Source organism: Diprion similis, chromosome 10, assembly GCF_021155765.1.
Source record: "Diprion similis isolate iyDipSimi1 chromosome 10, iyDipSimi1.1, whole genome shotgun sequence".
NCBI lineage: Eukaryota > Metazoa > Arthropoda > Insecta > Hymenoptera > Diprionidae > Diprion > Diprion similis.
This window is the reverse complement of record NC_060114.1, coordinates 16,405,910-16,424,341: the sequence shown is the minus strand read 5'-3', so window position 1 is coordinate 16,424,341 and position 18,432 is coordinate 16,405,910. Positions and strand designations below refer to the sequence as shown.

Genomic DNA, 18,432 nt, shown 5'->3' with positions numbered 1-18,432 from the left:
TTATCAGTGGAATTCCATCGATAGTGGAATTCTCAGACATGTTCCACGGTTACAGATTTGTTTCTCCGTCGAACTTCTGAATTCTTTATCGGCTCCTCTCACTTTCGCTAGGTCTTCATACTACCGATAGCAAATAGCGGAACCCACGCCAAGAAGCATTGTTTCGATTAGTTTCCACTTAGATCGTTGACAGCGCTCGGGCTCCAAGGCCGTTGAAGACCGTACACCAACCGTGCTTTGCTGTCTTTAAAACACAAATTTAAAAGTTTTTTAATTACTATTGTCCACATTTTTGTTTCCCAACTTCGAACAGCCAATGTGCGGAATCATTACAATGGTAGATGTTCTTTTAATTAGTCATTTCAGGTTAATTCGTTTACCCTGACTGTGGAGAATATAACCTAACCTAACCTAACCTGTCGTGTGATAGTAGAACGGTTGATGCTAATTTGCGTAAATTACATGACTACAAAATTTCATAATTCTGTTATTTGATAGCTTCTGTTTTTTTCTGTACCTCTATTTTACCGAGGATGAAAGAAAAAGTATATTACAAGACATAGTTACATATATGGTCATATTAACGAAATGAAATATTTTACAAGATTTAACTATGAAATATGAGTTATGTCAAGTTTTGTACAGATTTTAAATGCATGGTTTGGAATTTAATTTAATTATGACAATTGCTATTATCATTATTAAACAACCACGCAATGAGACTATGCTAAAAATTCTGTCATCGAATAACTGAAAACTTTTTTTGTTGCTCATCTTTTTCCATGGGGCTATACTCCAGTAAAAACTCTAAAAGTCTTCTTCAAAAGTATAGAAAGAAGTAATTAAGGATGCGTATACGGATATAATATATATATAATCACAGTGAAATTTTAAAAACACTTATTCTTGTTAAAACCATTGCTCATAATATGGCGTAATTTTTGTCATCCATGTATACAAAATTATACCTACATAGTATGTTGATAAGTCTCTTCACGTATTAAAGATTGTGTAAATATTTCTTCACAGTAAGATGAGTAATCAGAAAATTGATGAATAAAATGTCAAACATAAAATTTTTCTGAATCCTCCTCACCAATAATTCCACAATAACTCAGTTAAGAATGCAAGACCATAGTTGGAGGAGTTTCCTTATTCTGTAACGTTCCATAAATTTCTCATGGAATGTAGGATTAATATTGATTAGCTAGTTACCGGTCTGTGTAAGAAATAATTACAGATTAGAAAAAAAGGGAGGATGAAAAGGCACAACTTATCGTTGGAAAAATGATGAAAGACTGGGCCACTTAACGAAAACTATCCTAAAATAGCCACCCTCAGGTACACTACTTTCTTCTGTTTCTTAAACTTCGTGTCGCCGATAGCGGAGATCTTAGAATAGGTCTGGGTGTACTCTGTAATTGAGAAATTCGAATGTAATTAGAACCGTCCTTGAAAGACAAGGCAATCTCCTTACCGATAAAAGCTTTGGCGGTATCTAACAGAAGAGAAATATGGATTCTATTGCATATTAGGAGTTGATGATTCAAGCTTAGGTAGCAGTAAACTAGAAAATCATAAAGAAGATAAAATGATGTGAAGCACAAACTACATAGATCAAAATAATTTAAATAAAAAAAGCAAGGGATTTATTTATTTCTTTTTTAATCCCGTACAGACCGTGTATGAGGTATAAAATCATGCAAAATAACTAGCCATGCAAAGCGCCATAATTATTTAAAAGAAGACACAATTGATTAAACTAAATAAAATTCCATTGAGTACAAATATGAGGATATAAAAGGCGGAAATAGTCATTGAGAAAAAGGCAATAGATCAAAGATTGAAGAGAAAAAATAAACGAGTAGCTAAGAATAGTTCTACTTATTCGAAGACCTGCCATGACGTAAATTGTATACCTCGGTAGGTTCAATATCCACGCAGTTATCATCAGCTTGCGCGAACAATTTCTTCTTCCTCGTCTTTCTTTTTTCGACAGATTGTACAGGCGACGGTGGTTGTAACGCTGTTCGCCTCGTTACTCGCCTGGATAGAATAAGATTTTTAATCCGAAAATCAAGTCACCTTTTATACTATTCTTATATATAAACGTCAATAATTTTTACGCACTTTGATTCTGATCCGGAAAGATCAATGACAGAAATGTCATCGGCATTGGTAGGTGCGTTCTTTCTTCCCCTTCTGCGTGTCGAACGAACTTCGAAAGCTGTGGCCTCGTCTTCCGAAGTGTTGACAATGTTTTCTTTTTCATCGTTCTTACTATCCGTGTTTTTCAACTATTGAAAAGAAATAAAACTATGAAAGTCAGCCTGTTATGCTTTGTTTAATACTAACAAGTAATTGTTCCTTCACTAGACTTTTGGTTTGTAAATAACTATTTTTATTTGATTGCGCGAAGAATTAATTAATAAGACTCAGTGTTCCTCGAACTGCATATTTGCAGTAGGTTATTAGCTCGTTGTTATTCGGTTGGCAGTTATAATGGAGAACAGAGTGCATAATGATTCTATAACAACTTACGTTTGCCTGCATTTGCTCGAGGAGACTGGTCTTACTTCTAAGCTCATCTTTAAGCTTCCTAATCTCATCTTTATACGGAGTCGGTGTCGATTGTCTTGAAAACAATTCCTGGTACTTCTGTACCTGATTAATATTGTTTATTTTATATTTACTTGTTTTTCTACTCTTCTTTAAACATATATTTTCTTTCGTTTGTGATCGGCGTTTCAACTAGATACACCATTAACTTACCTCTCGTTTCTCTCTCTTTGCGTTTTCCTGAAGCTGTTTTACGAGAGCTTCATATCTCTGCATTGCATCGTTTCTGTTCTTCTTAAATGATTCCATTTCCCTTTCTTTTTCTTCAAACTTTTTCATAACTTCAGTCATCTTCTCTTGCGATGATTCTTCTAGCCTTTTGTAAGCTGCTTGTGACTCATCCAGTGCTGCTTCAGTGGCCGTCAATTTTCGTAACGCGTTCTTCACCTCATTTTCCATATCTGCGTCCCGCTTATTGATACTCGAATTCATTTGAATCATACTTTTCATTTCTGAAAGTAACAAAACATTAAAAAAACCAAGTTATGTAGAAATCAAACAATACAAAGTTGTGGTTCACGTGAAATGTAATACCAGTTTCAAAGTAATACTTGATCACCTTTTTGCAGGGATATAGTCTCATTCTCTTTATCTTGTTCACGGCTAATCGATGCCTGTAAGTCTTTTTCTAACAACAACATTTTTTGGCAATTTTCGCTTAGCTGCTTTTTCAATTCAGCTTTTTCCTCTTCACATGTCTTTAATTGACCTTTGATCTCGACTATATTTCTTTCAAGAATGGCTACTTGCTCCAAGTCTTTTTCTAATTTGGAAATCCTTTGGAAATGCGCATCGAGAAGCTGAAACATTATCAGGCTTAGTTTAATAGAATAGAAGCAAAATTTTTGAGTACAGATACCACTTAAAAGAAAATAAACTATTACCACGGTTTGGATGAAAAAAAATCAGAACAAACCTGCTCTTTGATCAAATCTCTCTCCTTGGCAGTGGCAATATCTTTTTCCTGTTTATTGAGGCGGTTGTTGTATTCCGCTAAGGTCTGAAAAATAAGATTTATAAAAATTAGGTTCAGATTCATCCTCATTTGCAATCCACAAGTATGAATACATCAATTTCACGAAAACTGGAAATACTACGGTATCTCTCACCTCGGATTTATCTCTATTCTGTCTTTCACTATCTGAAAGATCGTTCTGCAATTTTTCCACGGTTACTTTGCACTCGGAGAATTGAATCTCCAAGGATTCTTTTTCCCGTATTCTCTCCTCTAGTTCATTTTTAGCTTTAGTCAATTCTGTGTCCGTGAGCTGAAGCTTGTTTGCGACGGATTTTAATGAATTTTTGCACTCTTTCAATTCCTGCTCGTTAACCTCAACAGTAATTTTCAGCGAAGACAACTCCTGCCGTACCTCATCTAGCTCTTTGTTGAGTTCTTCTACTCTCTACAATAGAAGAAAGAAAAGAAATAACAACAATTAAAAAATTTTCTCAGTTTGATGCTTATCGTTCCCAGAAAGATAATTAATACATGCATATCGTAAAATAGAATGTTTATGAGAAGATAAACTTACCAAAGTTTCATACAAACATTGAGTTTTCAATTCATTATATTCTATCATCAGCTGTTCTAGTTTCTCACGGGCCGTGTCATTATTTTCTTCAGTATGACTTATTGAAGGAGTTTCCTTGCTGGATGGCAAGTCAGAGTCTTGCTCATTGTCCTCTTTGTCGTTAGTTTGTACATCTGGATGATCATCGAACTTTTCTTGTTTAATATGAACTGTAATTTCTTTCTCAGTTTTTTCACAGTCACTTACAAAGCTAGTTTGACTGTCAACGTTTGCAGTATCTACTTTAGCAGCTTCGGCAAGCTTCAAGCTGTTTATTTGTTCAGTGATATCGCTAAGCGTTGCTTTGGTGGAATTCAATTCCTCTCTCAACATCTTTGTGTGATTGCTACTTTGGCCTAATCTGTTTTTCAGTGATAAATTTTCACTCTCACTGTCCAGCAGTTTGGAGTTTAGCTCATCTAGTGTGTCGTTCTTAATTTTAATTTGGTCTTTTAGCTCTCGTACATCACGAGAGAGATCTTTGTTCAATCGTTCGAGTTCTAAAACCTGTTCAAACAACTTAAATAATTACAAACAATGGAAACCAATATGAAAGTTAAACGAATCCTGAAAAAACGAATGTGAATAATCTATTTGCAAAATTACCTATACTATCAGTAATTCTGATGACAGTGCTAATAATTATCGGATGACAAAAACCTGGCAGCAGATGAAAAGTACATTTAAAATCCAAAAATACTTCAACAAAAGAAATTCAAGCGTACCTGTTCTTCTCCAGTATTGTAAATGACATTCGTTTTACTGCGTGCAATTTCTTCGTCCAAGGATTTTTGCAACTCTTCCTTTTCTTTTAGGAGAACCAAGTAGTTGGCAGAGCATTTGTTCCATTTATCATCTGCGTTCTGAATTTCCTCTTCAGCGTCAGCTAGTTTCTTGGCATATCGCTCCAGCTTGTCCTCTAGAGTTTCTACAGTTTGAGTTCTCTCAGCAAGACACACGTTAGTGTGTTCAAGTTGCTCCATAAGATCATCAATCTTTTCCGAAGATTCCAACAGCTCCTTATCTTTATTTTTCAATGCTTCTTCCAGTTTTGATTCGACATCAGTAGATCTGAGCCATTCAACTTTTGCTTCGTTCAAATACTCTTTCAGGGACTGGATTAAAGAGAATGTTGTTAAAATGGCACTAGAAATATGTCGTAAATAACAGATTGATGTACCTTAATTTGGTCCTCACGAGCCGATAGCTGTTTCTTCAGTTCTTCGATGACACCTTTAGCTTTATCATCGCAGCCTATGTTATTTTGCGCGGCGTACAGTAAGTTTTTGCAATTTTCTAAATCCTTTTTGGCAAGGGAAAGTTCGAAAGCATTTTCGTTATTTTGAGCAAACAGTTTGTCTTTAGATTCGCGAAGATCTTTAATGGTTGTTTTCAGAGATTGAACCTTCGCCTTAAGCTGAACATTTTCGTCTTCTAATTCTTTTACATCTATTTCTTCGTCTGTATCGTCCTCACTCTCAACTCGGGTTCTTTTTCTACTAGATAACTTTTCCAATTTTTTCTTATAATAACTTTCAACTTGTTGAACAGACCATTCGAGCATATCTTCTTGTCGTTCTTCAACGTCTTGCAACTGATTTCTGTATTTCAAGAATTAGTAATCAAATCACACGATACAAGATTGAGAAGAATTAAGAATATTACGGACTTACTTGAAGTTTCTTTCGATGTCTTTTATCATATCCGAATAGATGTTGGACATCTCTTGGCGAATTGCAAAGTCTGCATCCAAAGCAGAATTTTTTAGCTTTACTATTTCTTGTTTTAATTTTTCATTTTCAATCACCATTTCTTCATAGTCCTCAGCATGAACGTATTCTGCTTTCTCTGAAATTGCTGAAGACTGGTCCTCATCTACAACTGATATTTTGCAAGAGCGTTATTGATTGGTGTTAGATGGAAGATTGAAGATGGAAGATACAGAATTGTTACGGAATTTGGGTCTTCATTGAAATTTCGACATTCGTATTAGTTGATTGCTACCCACCAATGCTTTCCAATTCCGTAACGTCCCAGTCCGTAACAGTTTTGATGCTCTGTGACACCATTTGAGAGAATCTGGACGTGGAGACCCTTCGTTTTACCCGAATAACAGGTTCGATGACTATTTGCTTAGCGATGGCAGAGAAGTTCAAAACGTTCTGAGTTTCAACGTACAAATTTGGCACTGGATTAACATTGACTATAAGTGCAATGTGCTCTTTACCGGACAATGCACTTTGAAACAACCGAGTCAGCTTAGACTCTCTGAAGGGTCCAATTATGTCCTGTTTGGACTTTGATGTCTGAACTTCAAATATGGATTTCAAACATCTGCCAAGAACAAGTAAACTAGTGTTTATATTTTGCGCTTCTTTCAAGCGTTCTCCCTCGTTTAGCGTCTTCTTCAAACGCTCCGAACCCGCGAGATCGCAGAAAGAAAAACTAAACAAATTAACAAGGATGAATATTTATGGATTCTTGAACACATGTTTTGAAAAGTAAATCACCAACAACAATAATGACTCATACTCACGAGCTGACCTCCACATCTGCTGGAGAATTTTCCTTATGATACTTGAGCACCTTAATAGTGAAAACACAATGAGACCTAGAACTTCTAGTATTCAGCGCAGTAGCAGCAACTTTCAAATTATATTGTCCAGCCATTAGTAGCTGATAGGCTTCTGAAGCTGAATTGACACACACGGTCTTGAGCCCCTTGATGAAAGCTTTTCCACTACTATCCGTTGCGAGTTTTAAAGGCGGTCGTTTTTTCTGACAGTCGTTTGACAATAAGTCAAAAATTGTTTCGTTATAAATTTCAGCAAACGAAACCCAGATCGCATAATTGGCATCGCTTGTTTCGTTCGGCTTCAAAGGAGACTCATCCTGTAATTGCTGTTGCATTGCTCTATAGGCCTGAATGTATTGATTTTTATCAATCGAACCAAAAGAAAGAAGCTTTGTTTTCAACTCCATTTCTTGTGCTCTCTCGTTCGCATCAAGACTCACTACGTCGGTATTGTACACTGGTTTATAATAAGGCGTACTTCTGGGGTTAATTTGATTAAACACAAACTCCAACGCTCGAGGTATTATACCAGGAGAAACTGTTGTTCCTTGAAGTGTAAAGGATTTACCCGCATTTGTTGTACCTGGAGTATAGTTAAGATGACAAATCAAAATGCTGTTTTCACCCATTACAATAAGTAATTGTTTCATTTCATTATTTTATGATATCTGCATATTCCAAAGAATAAAATTTTACTACCGATAACAAAATAAAATGTACTTCAAACAGTGTTGTTTCGCAAAACATTGGCTTCTACCAAAACTAAGAATTAGTTGTAGAAATGACTTACCGTAGCTCATGACTGTGGAGTTTCGCCCAGCCAAAAATTCATTCATCTGTTGTTTAATACCCATATCAAAAAGCTGGAGCTGAGTTATTTCCGGTCCAAAAGTTTGCGTGAACGTGAATTTTCTCAATACCGTTTCACTTTCCTTGGATCTTTTGAGTGAACTGGTGTTCGAATCCAATCTTGGTAGTCTTGTTAGCAACGTAGTGGAATTTATTATTTCATAAGCTTCCTGCTGTTGTTTAGTCGGTCGCATTTTAACAGGAAACGGCCTAAGTCTCAGGTAGACTTTGACCGTATCGCCCAAGACAGACAATGACGGGGCAGAGGATGAAAGTATCCGCGATTCAAGCTCTTCATCCTCGAAAAGAGACTCTAAATTCTTTTTAGTATCAGCTGCCGGAATCCTGACTTGCCCATAAGCCACGATGCTAGGATCGCGACCATCCAAAAAAGAAAGTCGAGCGTCCATCGAATCATCGTTCGGAGGTCTGATCGATGCCAGAGTATCCTCCATCTAAGAAACGATAAAAAGTTTCATGATCAGATTTTCGTTGTACAATCGTTTCTTCCATAATCGTTTTCGTTCGAAATTACTATACCCGTAACAGGGACGTAGTTTTGTTGTTACAGTAAACATCCTTGTATCGTACACGCAAATCAGTTTGATATGGTTGAGAGAAGGGTGATATTTGTACAAAATTAATATTTTTAGACCAAAATATAGCACCGAAAGATCGAAGTATAATTTTTCACTTTTGATTGTTTTCACCATTGATAATTATCGAGGCAAGTGGTTGTAACAGAGGCGATCAAGTGGCTGTAAATCTTACCTCTTCAAACTACGAATGTACAGCGATTGGTGTGAATTTGTTGCTGGTTATGCGCGATCATTGGTATGTACGTGAAGATGAGACCGAAAACTTGTGACAATCTATCACGTTTAGACCGGGATTTCATCAAAACAGGCAAAATCCACTCCGCGACGTTTAACCGTCAATTCGTTTACTAGAATGTCTCGCCATATGCAATACTTCAAATTCAAAAACCGTTGCTGGCCAATGCTGCCAACGACAAGACTTGTGTGATTCACATCATGATTGTCGTCGGTAACCAGCAGTGTCGCTAACTTATTGACTGTCGGTATTGAAAATCGAGCACAAGAGAAATAGAGCTTATCGGCGACGCGGGGACGAGAGAGAGACGCAGGAATGTTTAAGTATATGATGGATGTATATACCATTTTTTACGATCTCGTATGACATAACAATATATCTCTATAAGTCTATGATTTTGTTACGGACCGAAACGAATCCAGCCGGAAGCCCCAGGTGCCCCAGGCATTAATTAACGAAGATTCTGCTCGAGCATACCACTTTTTCATTTGACATCACGGACTTAGTTCGTGTTGAGTACTAGCTTTTATCGACATCTAGTACCAGGATTATCGGTTATATACTTTTTAACATTGCTGGAGAGACGCATCCCCGAGATTCCCAAAAATTCTGCACTCTCTGGGTGCATTCCGATTAGCTCCCACTGCTGTCAACAATCTTTTATCTCTTTTGCGCAGCCCAGTTCGTGAATAGCGCTGCCTCTATCCTAGGGAGTTTTTAGCGCTGCCAGTTAATTTCGGAACGCACTCTATGCCTACGGTCATAGAGAACACAATGAAATGTGGGTTTTCGATAGCATTTTAATCACAATGCAAAACCTCATGAGAAAAAATAGGTAACAAAGTAGTTGACCGACATCGTAGGATAGCGCTATGCGATGATTTTCACAAGTCTTTACAGTTTACAAATTCAGACGGTATAGGGACCCTAGGCGGCCATTTTGGCGTGGTGATGGTGTGCGAGTCCAACGATAAAAGGCATGCGTACGATTGTCACGTGAGTCGAGTGTATATATATATATATATATATCAGTGAGTGTGTGTATGTTTCCACCGGTTCTCGCGTCCCTCGCTTGATCGCATTGAAAACTCCAGATCCCAGAACCCGTCTCAACCGTCGACAAGTATGGTCACGTCTCCTTCGACACGCGGCTCGTTTGATTTGACGGTGTGCTTCTGGTCGTCGACCAGGTTAGTAAAATCAATTGCGTCCTTGTCTGTTGTTTTCATTACAGTGAGTAGATTTAAAGTTTCACAGCGGCCGTGTATTCTTTTACACAACAGACACTACAGTCAGTGACAATAATTAATAGGAGCATGAAAAATGAATAGTGGTTACGCGCATGGAGTTTCAACATCATGTTTGCTCGCCAAGTGTATTCTGTTAATCGTGCCTATAAACTTAACCACGTTGCGTGTGTAACAACATTGAACAAACTATAGTGATTGAACAAGTTCTGAACAGGATGGAGTCATATCACAGCTCAAATATTCGGCCGCGCATCGGGAGGTGAGTAAGATTTTGTTTTGTAAGTTCAAGCTTTGACAGTCAATAACAAATGTTTTCGCATCATGAAAGAGGACTTTTATGTATATTATGTATATACATACATTAAATCACGATTGAATTCTGGGTAATCGACGATATTTTACAAGTTTGACCTATTCGCGCGTAAGGATCCTCACTGTGTAAGCGGATTCCTTACACATGCAGTTGCTGTAGCAAGTGTATGCCTGAGCCAATCGGGTTCCAAAATGTAGTGAACGCCACCAATCGGCATCTCTGATCGCTAATGATGAGGAAATTGCCCACTCAATACGCGTGCGCGAAGTTTTTTGTCCGGAGCGGCAAATGAATTGAATAAATCAAAATTGCCCAGTTATTTCATAGAGATCTCTATGAGTTATTCTCATTGTCGGAAAATCGGTTTTAACGTATTAATCTGCCCCATCATGAATTTTGATTCTAATTTGGAATCCAATTAATTAACCCGTTGTTGACATATCAACTGAACACAACTTCAAGATGCATTCGAACTTGATGCAAATAAAATGACACCAACGTGAAATAGATCGGAAAACAATTGATTAAAATTATTTCATAATTAATTTTTAGGAAACAGCTTGGATGTTGATATGAAATATTGAATGGCTAATGGTTCATTAATACTTTTATTCTAAAGATATGAACATATAAAAGTTGTAGTTAAATTTATAAAAAATTTTTATACGTGTATGTTCTGAGCGATGATCATACTATTTCACGATAATCACTAACGCTAGTTATACATTATTCCAAACAGAAGGAATTATGATATCTGTGTTATTACATTTTGTCGTGCTAAAAGCTAACACATATTTAGATACCATTAGTAATAATTTTAGCATATTAAAGTAAAGGAACATCAAACGTGACCTTAATTGGTATATTGACAAATGAAAATGTTAATCGTTAAAAAATTATTTAAAATACAGCTGCTTGGCTCTAAATTGCCTAATTTTACGAAATAAGAATAGAAGAAAAAATAAATTTAGGAATCTCTAAGATACCTCAATTGCAGGGCCTAAGGTGTGATTAATAAAAAAGAGGAATCACAAAATAAACGAGAAATATAAGTAAAAACTTAGATAACATTAAGCAGATCAGCCGCGATACTTGACTTACAAACGAACTTTGAATACTGACATATATATTAAGTCTACATTTCTGGATAAATGCATTTTACTTAGTCGAGGTCGATAATTAAGTAATGATAATAAATGCCCAATAATACTGAGATGTATAAAAAGTAAAGACACAAATGGCTTTCTCAAAAATCTTAAGTATCAAGCCTAATGAACTTATCGGTCTATTTTACTTTTCCATGATTTAAAGTCTCAAGGTAAAAAAAAGGTAACAAACGGAAGAAAAATGAAAGAAAAAAAAACAACGAATTTCGCAGTTAGAGAAAAAATGAGATTCTGTAAAGTTTTTAACAATTGTCTTTTTATCATTCAGACCTCGTAAGTGTTTCTACTTGAATATATATTCCCTACTAATTAGACAATTATCACGACTATTTTTAATAAATACTATTGCTATATCGACAGTGGAGGAATATTATCGCTTATATCAATCTAACTAATCAGTGTATGCGTATAGTATCGAAACAGAAAACTGTATGAATCTTGGGCATAATTTTCAACGTCGAAAAAGTATGCTATTGAGAAATTGGTTTTCCGCAAAATTAGTAATACAGAGATTAGAGTCACAGTCAATGAAATAAACCTGGAAGAACTCAGGTAAATTAATTAAATCTTTTGTTCTCGGATAATTAATAAAGATATGAATTAAAATTGTTAAACTTAGCGCAACGCTGTTTCTCTACTCGACCGCTGTTTTACCGGCAAATGCCGTCAGAGACAACATCTCGTTAGGGTCCGTCGGTAGTCGAGAGAATTCTATCTCCTCGCTAATACTGTCTGAAAAATACAAAACCATAAAAATATTACGATTAATGATGGGTATTATGCAATTTTTAATTTTGGTAAAATTGAATTCGAAATGTTTTCCATACACATTCGCAATTTACTAACCGGATGTTTCGATTGGCCATTGCTTATGCGATGGTGCGTAGAGGACTAAAAGTGCCAGGATGTAATTATTCCACATTCCATAAACGCCGGTAAAGAAAGCCGAAGTCATTTCCAGCTCCAAATCCTCGTCCCATTTCCATTGGCCTTCAGCCATCTAAGATGAGAAATTAGAGCCGTGATTTATCGTCGTTACTTACTGTGAGGTACAGTTTAAAATATTTGAATGAAGTGCAGTCTTATTATACCTGTCCGAGAATAAATCCAACAACTGTTAAAGTTGCGCACAACAGAGTAGCTATCATGAGGAATTTGAAGCGGTAAATAACTCCTTCGTAATGTAAACGCCTGGCTGCGCTCATGCTGGGTAGAGTAGCACGCTTTATGCTAATATTCGTGAAGACTTTCCATATCATGTAAGTCAAAAACATCAAATAAACCCCAGCGGAAATCCCAGCGAGTATGATAAACGATAACTGAGGACCGTGCGATGATCTGGTTAAGGAAAAAGTGAACGAAATTGACGAAAATTCTTGTCGAGCAACGGGAATACCGCGTAAGTTTTATATCATTTAAATGTATAGTATTTTCGAAAGGATACAGCCAGCTTTGTTCCGATGTCTGTTACCCAAATCGAATAAAACGGATTCCTCAATTGTATTCCCCGTTCGCACATGTCGAACACAAATAAAGAGAGGCAACCTACACCCACTGCCGAAAGATGACGCCAATAACATTTAAGAGAGTTGCGCTGGTCGCCGTCCTGCAAGAATTTTCATATTTAATACGCTGGTCATTCCTGTGATACTTCAAGGTATAAAAGATCTGTCTCCTCACCTGGACCTAAAGGGACAGCCGGCGACGACATGAAAAGAAAAAATATACAGTCATTTAAAGCTCATAATGATAGCCATGTTGGCAAAAAATGTGTAAAAATGATGGGAATACTTTCCCTCAGAATTCTTGTCTCGGAATAAACGCATATTTAGAGTATATAGACGTGAAAGTAAACTTCTCACCATCAAGTGTTCGCCAGCAAAAATGAGCCAAAACGACAGAAGAGTGGCGTAAAATACTCCTTGTCTAATGTCTCCGAGTAGAAGCATGAACGGCATGTCGTAGGCAAGGGTCAAATACTCTAGTGGCACTAGAAGTTCGCAAGATAGTGGGCAAAAAATTAGAGCGTATATAAATCGTTTTTCGAATTAAAAACGAAGTTCAAAAACATTTGGATTATCAACGGCGTTTGATTCTTACTGTTCAAAAACGTCAGCGCAGAACCAAGCACCAACAACATGTATTCCAATAGAGCGGGAGATCTCGAAAGCATGTGAACTCTTCTCCAATACCATGCAAGAACGCACACTATTATTGGAAAGAAAATTGTCTTCAAGCTGACCCATACTTTTGTGAATCCTCCGTTCTGATTTATGACCTAGATAGAAGAGATAAAATCATAACAAGAAACGAGACGAATCTGAAGAATAATATTACCGTAAGCCATAAATCGGTCACATGGCCCAAGCCTTGGTTGATATTTCTGTCTGTGTCGGCAGGCAAGCGAACGTTGAGGAGATAATAGTCATGGAACAACGACCCCAGCTCAAACAGAGGCACAACGCTACAATTGTATATATAATCGTCCGTTTTCTAAAATCCAAAATACAACATAACAGGCGTTAGAGAAACGTAAAAGGGATAAGGCAGAATCTCTTTTCCTCCGTTCTTATCGAACAACTTACAAGATCGATTGTGCAATCCAATGAACGCTCCTCTATAGAGAATGCGTACGGCTTCCAAGCATAGTCAGGGTCGCCCTTGTTTCGATAAGCCAACTTTGCATCTAAGGTAATCTTTGTTCCCGGAACTAAGTAGAAAAGAAGGATCATTATTGCACGGGTTACGTGAACATAGAGTACGAGTAATAAGTGATAAAACATGGAGAGCAAGGAAGATAGACGGATATTGTTTTCGCGTCTGTCTGACTTTTTTACGTTCTAGAATATTGATCTGTACCAATTTCCATCTGGCTGTGATACATAATGTCGACTTGTAAGACGCCTATCAAGTTTTGTTGCCATCTCGAGTAATCTAGCTGCCTGTTATTCCGCGGTATCGGCATCTGTAATTAAAGTTTAATAAGATTAAGATTACTCTAGTCTTCCAAGTTTAAAAAAAGAAAATTGGAAATCGTATTCAACGTCTTTCGATCTTCATAATTTTTTACCTGCGAAAGTAAAACTATCCGTTTTGTAGATTAGAAATTATTTCGTTTCATTCCGAAGTTACCTGAAATGCGTAAACGACTTGATGAGCTAGATAATGATCATCCAAATCGAAGCCGCCTTTGTCCACTGAAATACAGGCTCCTTTTCCACGGGGATAAAACCATTTTCCTCCGCCTGGTTCTGAACCGTTTACTCTAATGTCTTCGCACGGCGTTCCGAGAATATTTTGACTGCTTGCCGGTGTCGGAGCTGTAAGACGATGATAAAAACACAAAGGATTTGAGTATTACACTGTTTTTCCCTCGTACATTCGGATGACAGATGTTGACAGGGATCGGAGCTTAATTTTCTTTTCTCAAAGTAAATCCGAATTTAAGTATCTGCAGAAAAATTATTCTTCGAATTCTTACCTATCAAACCGCCAATCAGGAAGCAAATAATCTGGCCGATTATCAGGAACGATACAAGAACGGACAGCTTCTTGCCGCTTAGATTTTCGATAATAGTGCCCTGCATTATTGCAGATTTCGTTCTCGAGGTTGGATCTTTTGTTTAAATTACGCGTTGATAGTTTATTATTCTATTTCACTTTAGGTATGCCAGCGAAGTTTCGATTCCATAAACATAACAAAGAAGCCGGCGTCCCGTGTGTGATCGATGGATTGTTTACTTTTGGTAAGTGTGACTGTGATTGTTAAAAATTCCGTTAATGCTTTTCGAATCCTTCAAATTTTTTTCCACAAACTTAAAAACTGGCGAATTTCTAAAGTCTACTCATGATTTATTCACGCGTTTCATCGAGGGACACGGTGCTTTGATATTGTAAAATTCGGACGATCAGATCTTCATCGCGAATATTCTTTCTTGACTAGGAACGAAGATGTTTCTTTTTCTCAAATAGGGGAAATCTGGGGAAATCTTTACTTTTTCTTCTGTCTACGCCATTGGGATGCTGAATTCAACTTGGTTCTGAAATTCTATTGGTGGAACGTTCCGCCATAGATTATGGCAAATACCAGATCATCTTTTTAGCGATAGTTGGCCACCTAGCGGAATATCTGGGAACTATCCGAAGAAGTTATATCACGTTATACGCCATCCGAAATGGGTTTTTCAAAATTGGGTCCATCAAGACTGTATTGAACACCAATAATTCGTTTTTAATCACAAACCGAATGAATACGAAAAATTAAATAAAACTCTACATCTCTGATTTGTAAAAGACGTGTTCATACGAAGAGGATTCTTTGTGGAAAGCGATGATTGAGGGATTTAAAATGCCTGAATTAACTGCTCTCACAATGGTTTACAAACATTTATTATCATCATTTTTCATCTTTTCTTATTAACGGTATAACAACTATGCTATTCTTTCCCTCTGGCACTCGCCACCATCTTCCCAGTTTGTGCTCCTGACCAATTCCAGCGACGAGAGATTTTCCGTCTGGTGTGAATGCCAGAGAATTGACGAAACCGACGACTTTTATATCCAATAGCATTGTTAAGCTTCTGAACGATTCTCCACACTGCCATAGCCTGATAACTCCGTCTCTGGAGCCTGAAATAGAAGCTATATCTGCGTTACAACATTCTAGTATAATTCAGGCCTGTGATGAAATTATTCATTATACAATAGAACGAAGGATTTAAATGAATCAAAAAGTAGGAACAGATTTTGTATGGGAAAATAGAATAATTCCCTAATTATCGCTTTTCGAATAATCTTCCTACTTTTCATCACCTATTTACTCTAGAATATTCCCATCGTTCTCACCATAGATTGTACTACATTAAACTTGCAATTTAAAAGTAAAAATTCCTTGTCCATCATTAATCTACTATTATCGTACCGGATGCAACGAGATCAGTATTGAGCAGAGTGGCTATGCTAGAGATCCACATGGGTCTTCCATTTTCTTCGTCTTTACCGTGGGCTTCAGCCACTGAACATAGAGGTTTCTTTTTCATCGATCCCCAGACACAGAGTTGACCATCGTCACCGCAGCTCAAGAAATTCTCCTCATTGATTAATTTTACCGCGTCTATACTACCGGAATGACCATTGAAAATCAGTTGCGATTCTTCCACTATTTTCCATATCCTAATCGTTCCATCGTAACCTCCGCTCGTTATAGCGCGTTCACGTGAAAGCGCGTCTATCGATGTTATTCCATTTTGATGTCCGAACCTGTTGATTTTGTAAGAATCAGTTTAAAAACTCATCAACCAGATTCGGCGGGTAGTCAAGTTGGAATTCTTAAATAAACAGACAAATAGCGGATTAAATTTGGTTATTCTCAGTTGTAACGCACATCGACTCAACGTAGGCCATATCGTCCAAATTCCAGACCTTCACACTGCGGTCGTCAGAAGCAGAATACAGAGTATGCGTATCCCTTCTGAATATCAGGCCGCTGACTCTGTCTCTATGCCCTTGAAGATTTTTAATGTGCGTCAATTCATCACCAGAGTAGACCTTGACTTCTTTAGAGCCATTATCACCGGCAACCTGTTGACAGAGTAATATCACACTTAGAAAGAATGGTCGTGTTCCCTCTGATTTTAGCATAGTTGAGCATCTTGAGTTCTGTTGATCCTTGTTTTCAAACTTACTAAAAATTTACCGTCGGTACTTATGGCTAAGCATCGAATGTATTTCATTCCTTCTGTTCCTTTTCTTTTTCCCTTGATTATTTTGAGCTTCTTTTTATCAGTTAATGACCCTGCAAATTAATGAATTGAGTAATTATTTGGTGTTCCAATAAATTTCTCGGGTATAAAATGATCCTTGTATCAGGCTGATTTACATTTTACGACTGTTCCGTCCTTGGAACCGGAATAAACGGATTTCCCATCACTGGAAAGGCAGAGACACGTTATCGAGCTTTTTTGGTCTTTACATCGTAACATAAAAGGTTCTTTGTGTCCAGTGTAATTGCTTGCAACAGTTTTTCGCAAACGACCTTTATCCTCTAAATATTCTTCCTGTAGTCGTTTGGCCACTGCACCTTCCTCAAAGTCTGCTCTATCTTTTTCTGTAACCATATTCAATTAAGCAATTGAAACTAGAATTGAAATTGAACAGGGTGTAAACGATCGTTTTACTGAATTTATAGCCAGTTATTGAAAATAAAGAATGCTGACCTTCTCTCTCAATCTCTTCCAAATATTTTCTGGCAAGCCGTAAACGTTTTTCTTGTGCCGTTTCATCTTCTTCTTCGTCAGACTCTTCTTCTATATGATTTTTCTTCTCTCTGAGAAAAAAATAATTATACAGAGAACTTGATTTGATACGCGAAGAAATGTATGTGCCATGATTTATAAATTATTTATTAAGTTTTTGGCAGTTCATTTTGTACGTGATAAAGACTTTCATCAATTAAAACAGAATTGATAATACCTGATGTTCTATGCAAAATGATGATAAGAGCTTGTAAAATTATTGAACGTATACCTTTCCTCTGCAAATTCTTCATCGCTGCTCGCTATGCTCTCATCGTCTTCTGGGGTCGACTTCCTTGCATCTTTTTTTTTTGTTTTAAAGGGAGGACCTTCAAATGTTTTTTTGCCAACTTTCCCATTGATCTATATACAAATTGAGGACTGTTTAAATATCTTTTCTTCTCTAAAAATCACGTAGTTCTGTCTACTGTTTTATGTTAATTGAGATTCCAAGGAATATTCGGAAAACGACGAATCTTCACCTGCATTTGAATTATTCTACTCACAGCCATTCGTGAGTAATGCGAATATTTCATCTGGCATCATTGATTTGATTGAAGTGAGAAAACAAAATTAAATTTAAACAACTTGTAACGCGATTTAAGAATACAAACATGTATGCAGGTATAACCTATTTTACGAAAAGTAAATTTCGGCTAAATGATTGGTTCATAGAATTTACTGATTTATTTACCTTTCTCTTGGGCGGACCGCCACCTCGACTATTTCTTATAAAAAATGACATTATCTATCTGATTTTATAGTAATTATGTTTTTCAAATTCTTGGTAAACTGTTGCGAAAAGCCACATGGCCTCCTCTTCACACTTTCGAACATTGGTTGTAGAATATTGTGTAGAACAGAAACTCCAGCGTTTTTTCCGTCTGTCTTGTAATAGTTTTGACAATCGTCGCTAGAGGCGCTGATGTTTGTTCCGTGAGATAAAAATGATGGTAAAAAAA

At 36.9% G+C, this 18,432-nt stretch overlaps 3 protein-coding genes across 7 annotated transcripts; all 3 read right to left on the bottom strand.

The window, feature by feature from the left end:
* Positions 1 to 510: 510 nt before the first annotated feature.
* Positions 511 to 8,560, bottom strand: LOC124411185 (kinesin-like protein KIF20A). 4 transcript variants are annotated; one of them, XM_046890148.1, is made up of 16 exons: positions 8,386 to 8,560; positions 7,556 to 8,069; positions 6,727 to 7,348; positions 6,199 to 6,635; positions 5,864 to 6,071; positions 5,371 to 5,791; positions 4,916 to 5,305; positions 4,152 to 4,697; positions 3,729 to 4,022; positions 3,536 to 3,619; positions 3,179 to 3,419; positions 2,773 to 3,071; positions 2,542 to 2,658; positions 2,131 to 2,297; positions 1,920 to 2,046; positions 511 to 1,415 (listed from the first exon to the last, which is right to left on the bottom strand). In XM_046890148.1, the coding sequence occupies exons 2-16, from the start codon at positions 8,067 to 8,069 to the stop codon at positions 1,347 to 1,349; spliced, it is 4,536 nt and encodes a 1,511-aa protein (XP_046746104.1). In that variant the 5' UTR covers positions 8,386 to 8,560; the 3' UTR covers positions 511 to 1,346. The 4 variants fall into 4 exon arrangements, with proteins under 4 accessions (XP_046746104.1, XP_046746106.1, XP_046746103.1 ...); XM_046890147.1 differs by having other exon boundaries at positions 512 to 1,415; positions 2,542 to 2,664; XM_046890149.1 differs by lacking the exon at positions 511 to 1,415 and adding an exon at positions 1,489 to 1,567 and having other exon boundaries at positions 2,542 to 2,664.
* A 2,040-nt stretch (positions 8,561 to 10,600) lies between these two features.
* Positions 10,601 to 15,152, bottom strand: LOC124411209 (protein wntless). The gene is made up of 12 exons (XM_046890195.1): positions 14,659 to 15,152; positions 14,310 to 14,497; positions 14,037 to 14,142; positions 13,763 to 13,887; positions 13,515 to 13,670; positions 13,278 to 13,455; positions 13,040 to 13,167; positions 12,858 to 12,863; positions 12,622 to 12,783; positions 12,269 to 12,496; positions 12,024 to 12,177; positions 10,601 to 11,909 (listed from the first exon to the last, which is right to left on the bottom strand). The coding sequence occupies exons 1-12, from the start codon at positions 14,762 to 14,764 to the stop codon at positions 11,812 to 11,814; spliced, it is 1,635 nt and encodes a 544-aa protein (XP_046746151.1). The 5' UTR covers positions 14,765 to 15,152; the 3' UTR covers positions 10,601 to 11,811.
* Positions 15,153 to 15,552: 400 nt separating this feature from the next.
* LOC124411302 (U3 small nucleolar RNA-interacting protein 2) lies at positions 15,553 to 18,320 on the bottom strand. 2 transcript variants are annotated; one of them, XM_046890364.1, is made up of 8 exons: positions 18,165 to 18,320; positions 17,703 to 17,833; positions 17,393 to 17,502; positions 17,056 to 17,283; positions 16,862 to 16,971; positions 16,561 to 16,757; positions 16,099 to 16,436; positions 15,553 to 15,818 (listed from the first exon to the last, which is right to left on the bottom strand). In XM_046890364.1, exons 1-8 carry the CDS (start codon positions 18,213 to 18,215, stop codon positions 15,574 to 15,576), a joined length of 1,410 nt encoding a protein of 469 aa, XP_046746320.1. In that variant the 5' UTR covers positions 18,216 to 18,320; the 3' UTR covers positions 15,553 to 15,573. The 2 variants fall into 2 exon arrangements, with proteins under 2 accessions (XP_046746320.1, XP_046746321.1); XM_046890365.1 differs by having other exon boundaries at positions 15,553 to 15,806; positions 18,165 to 18,319.
* Positions 18,321 to 18,432: the final 112 nt, after the last annotated feature.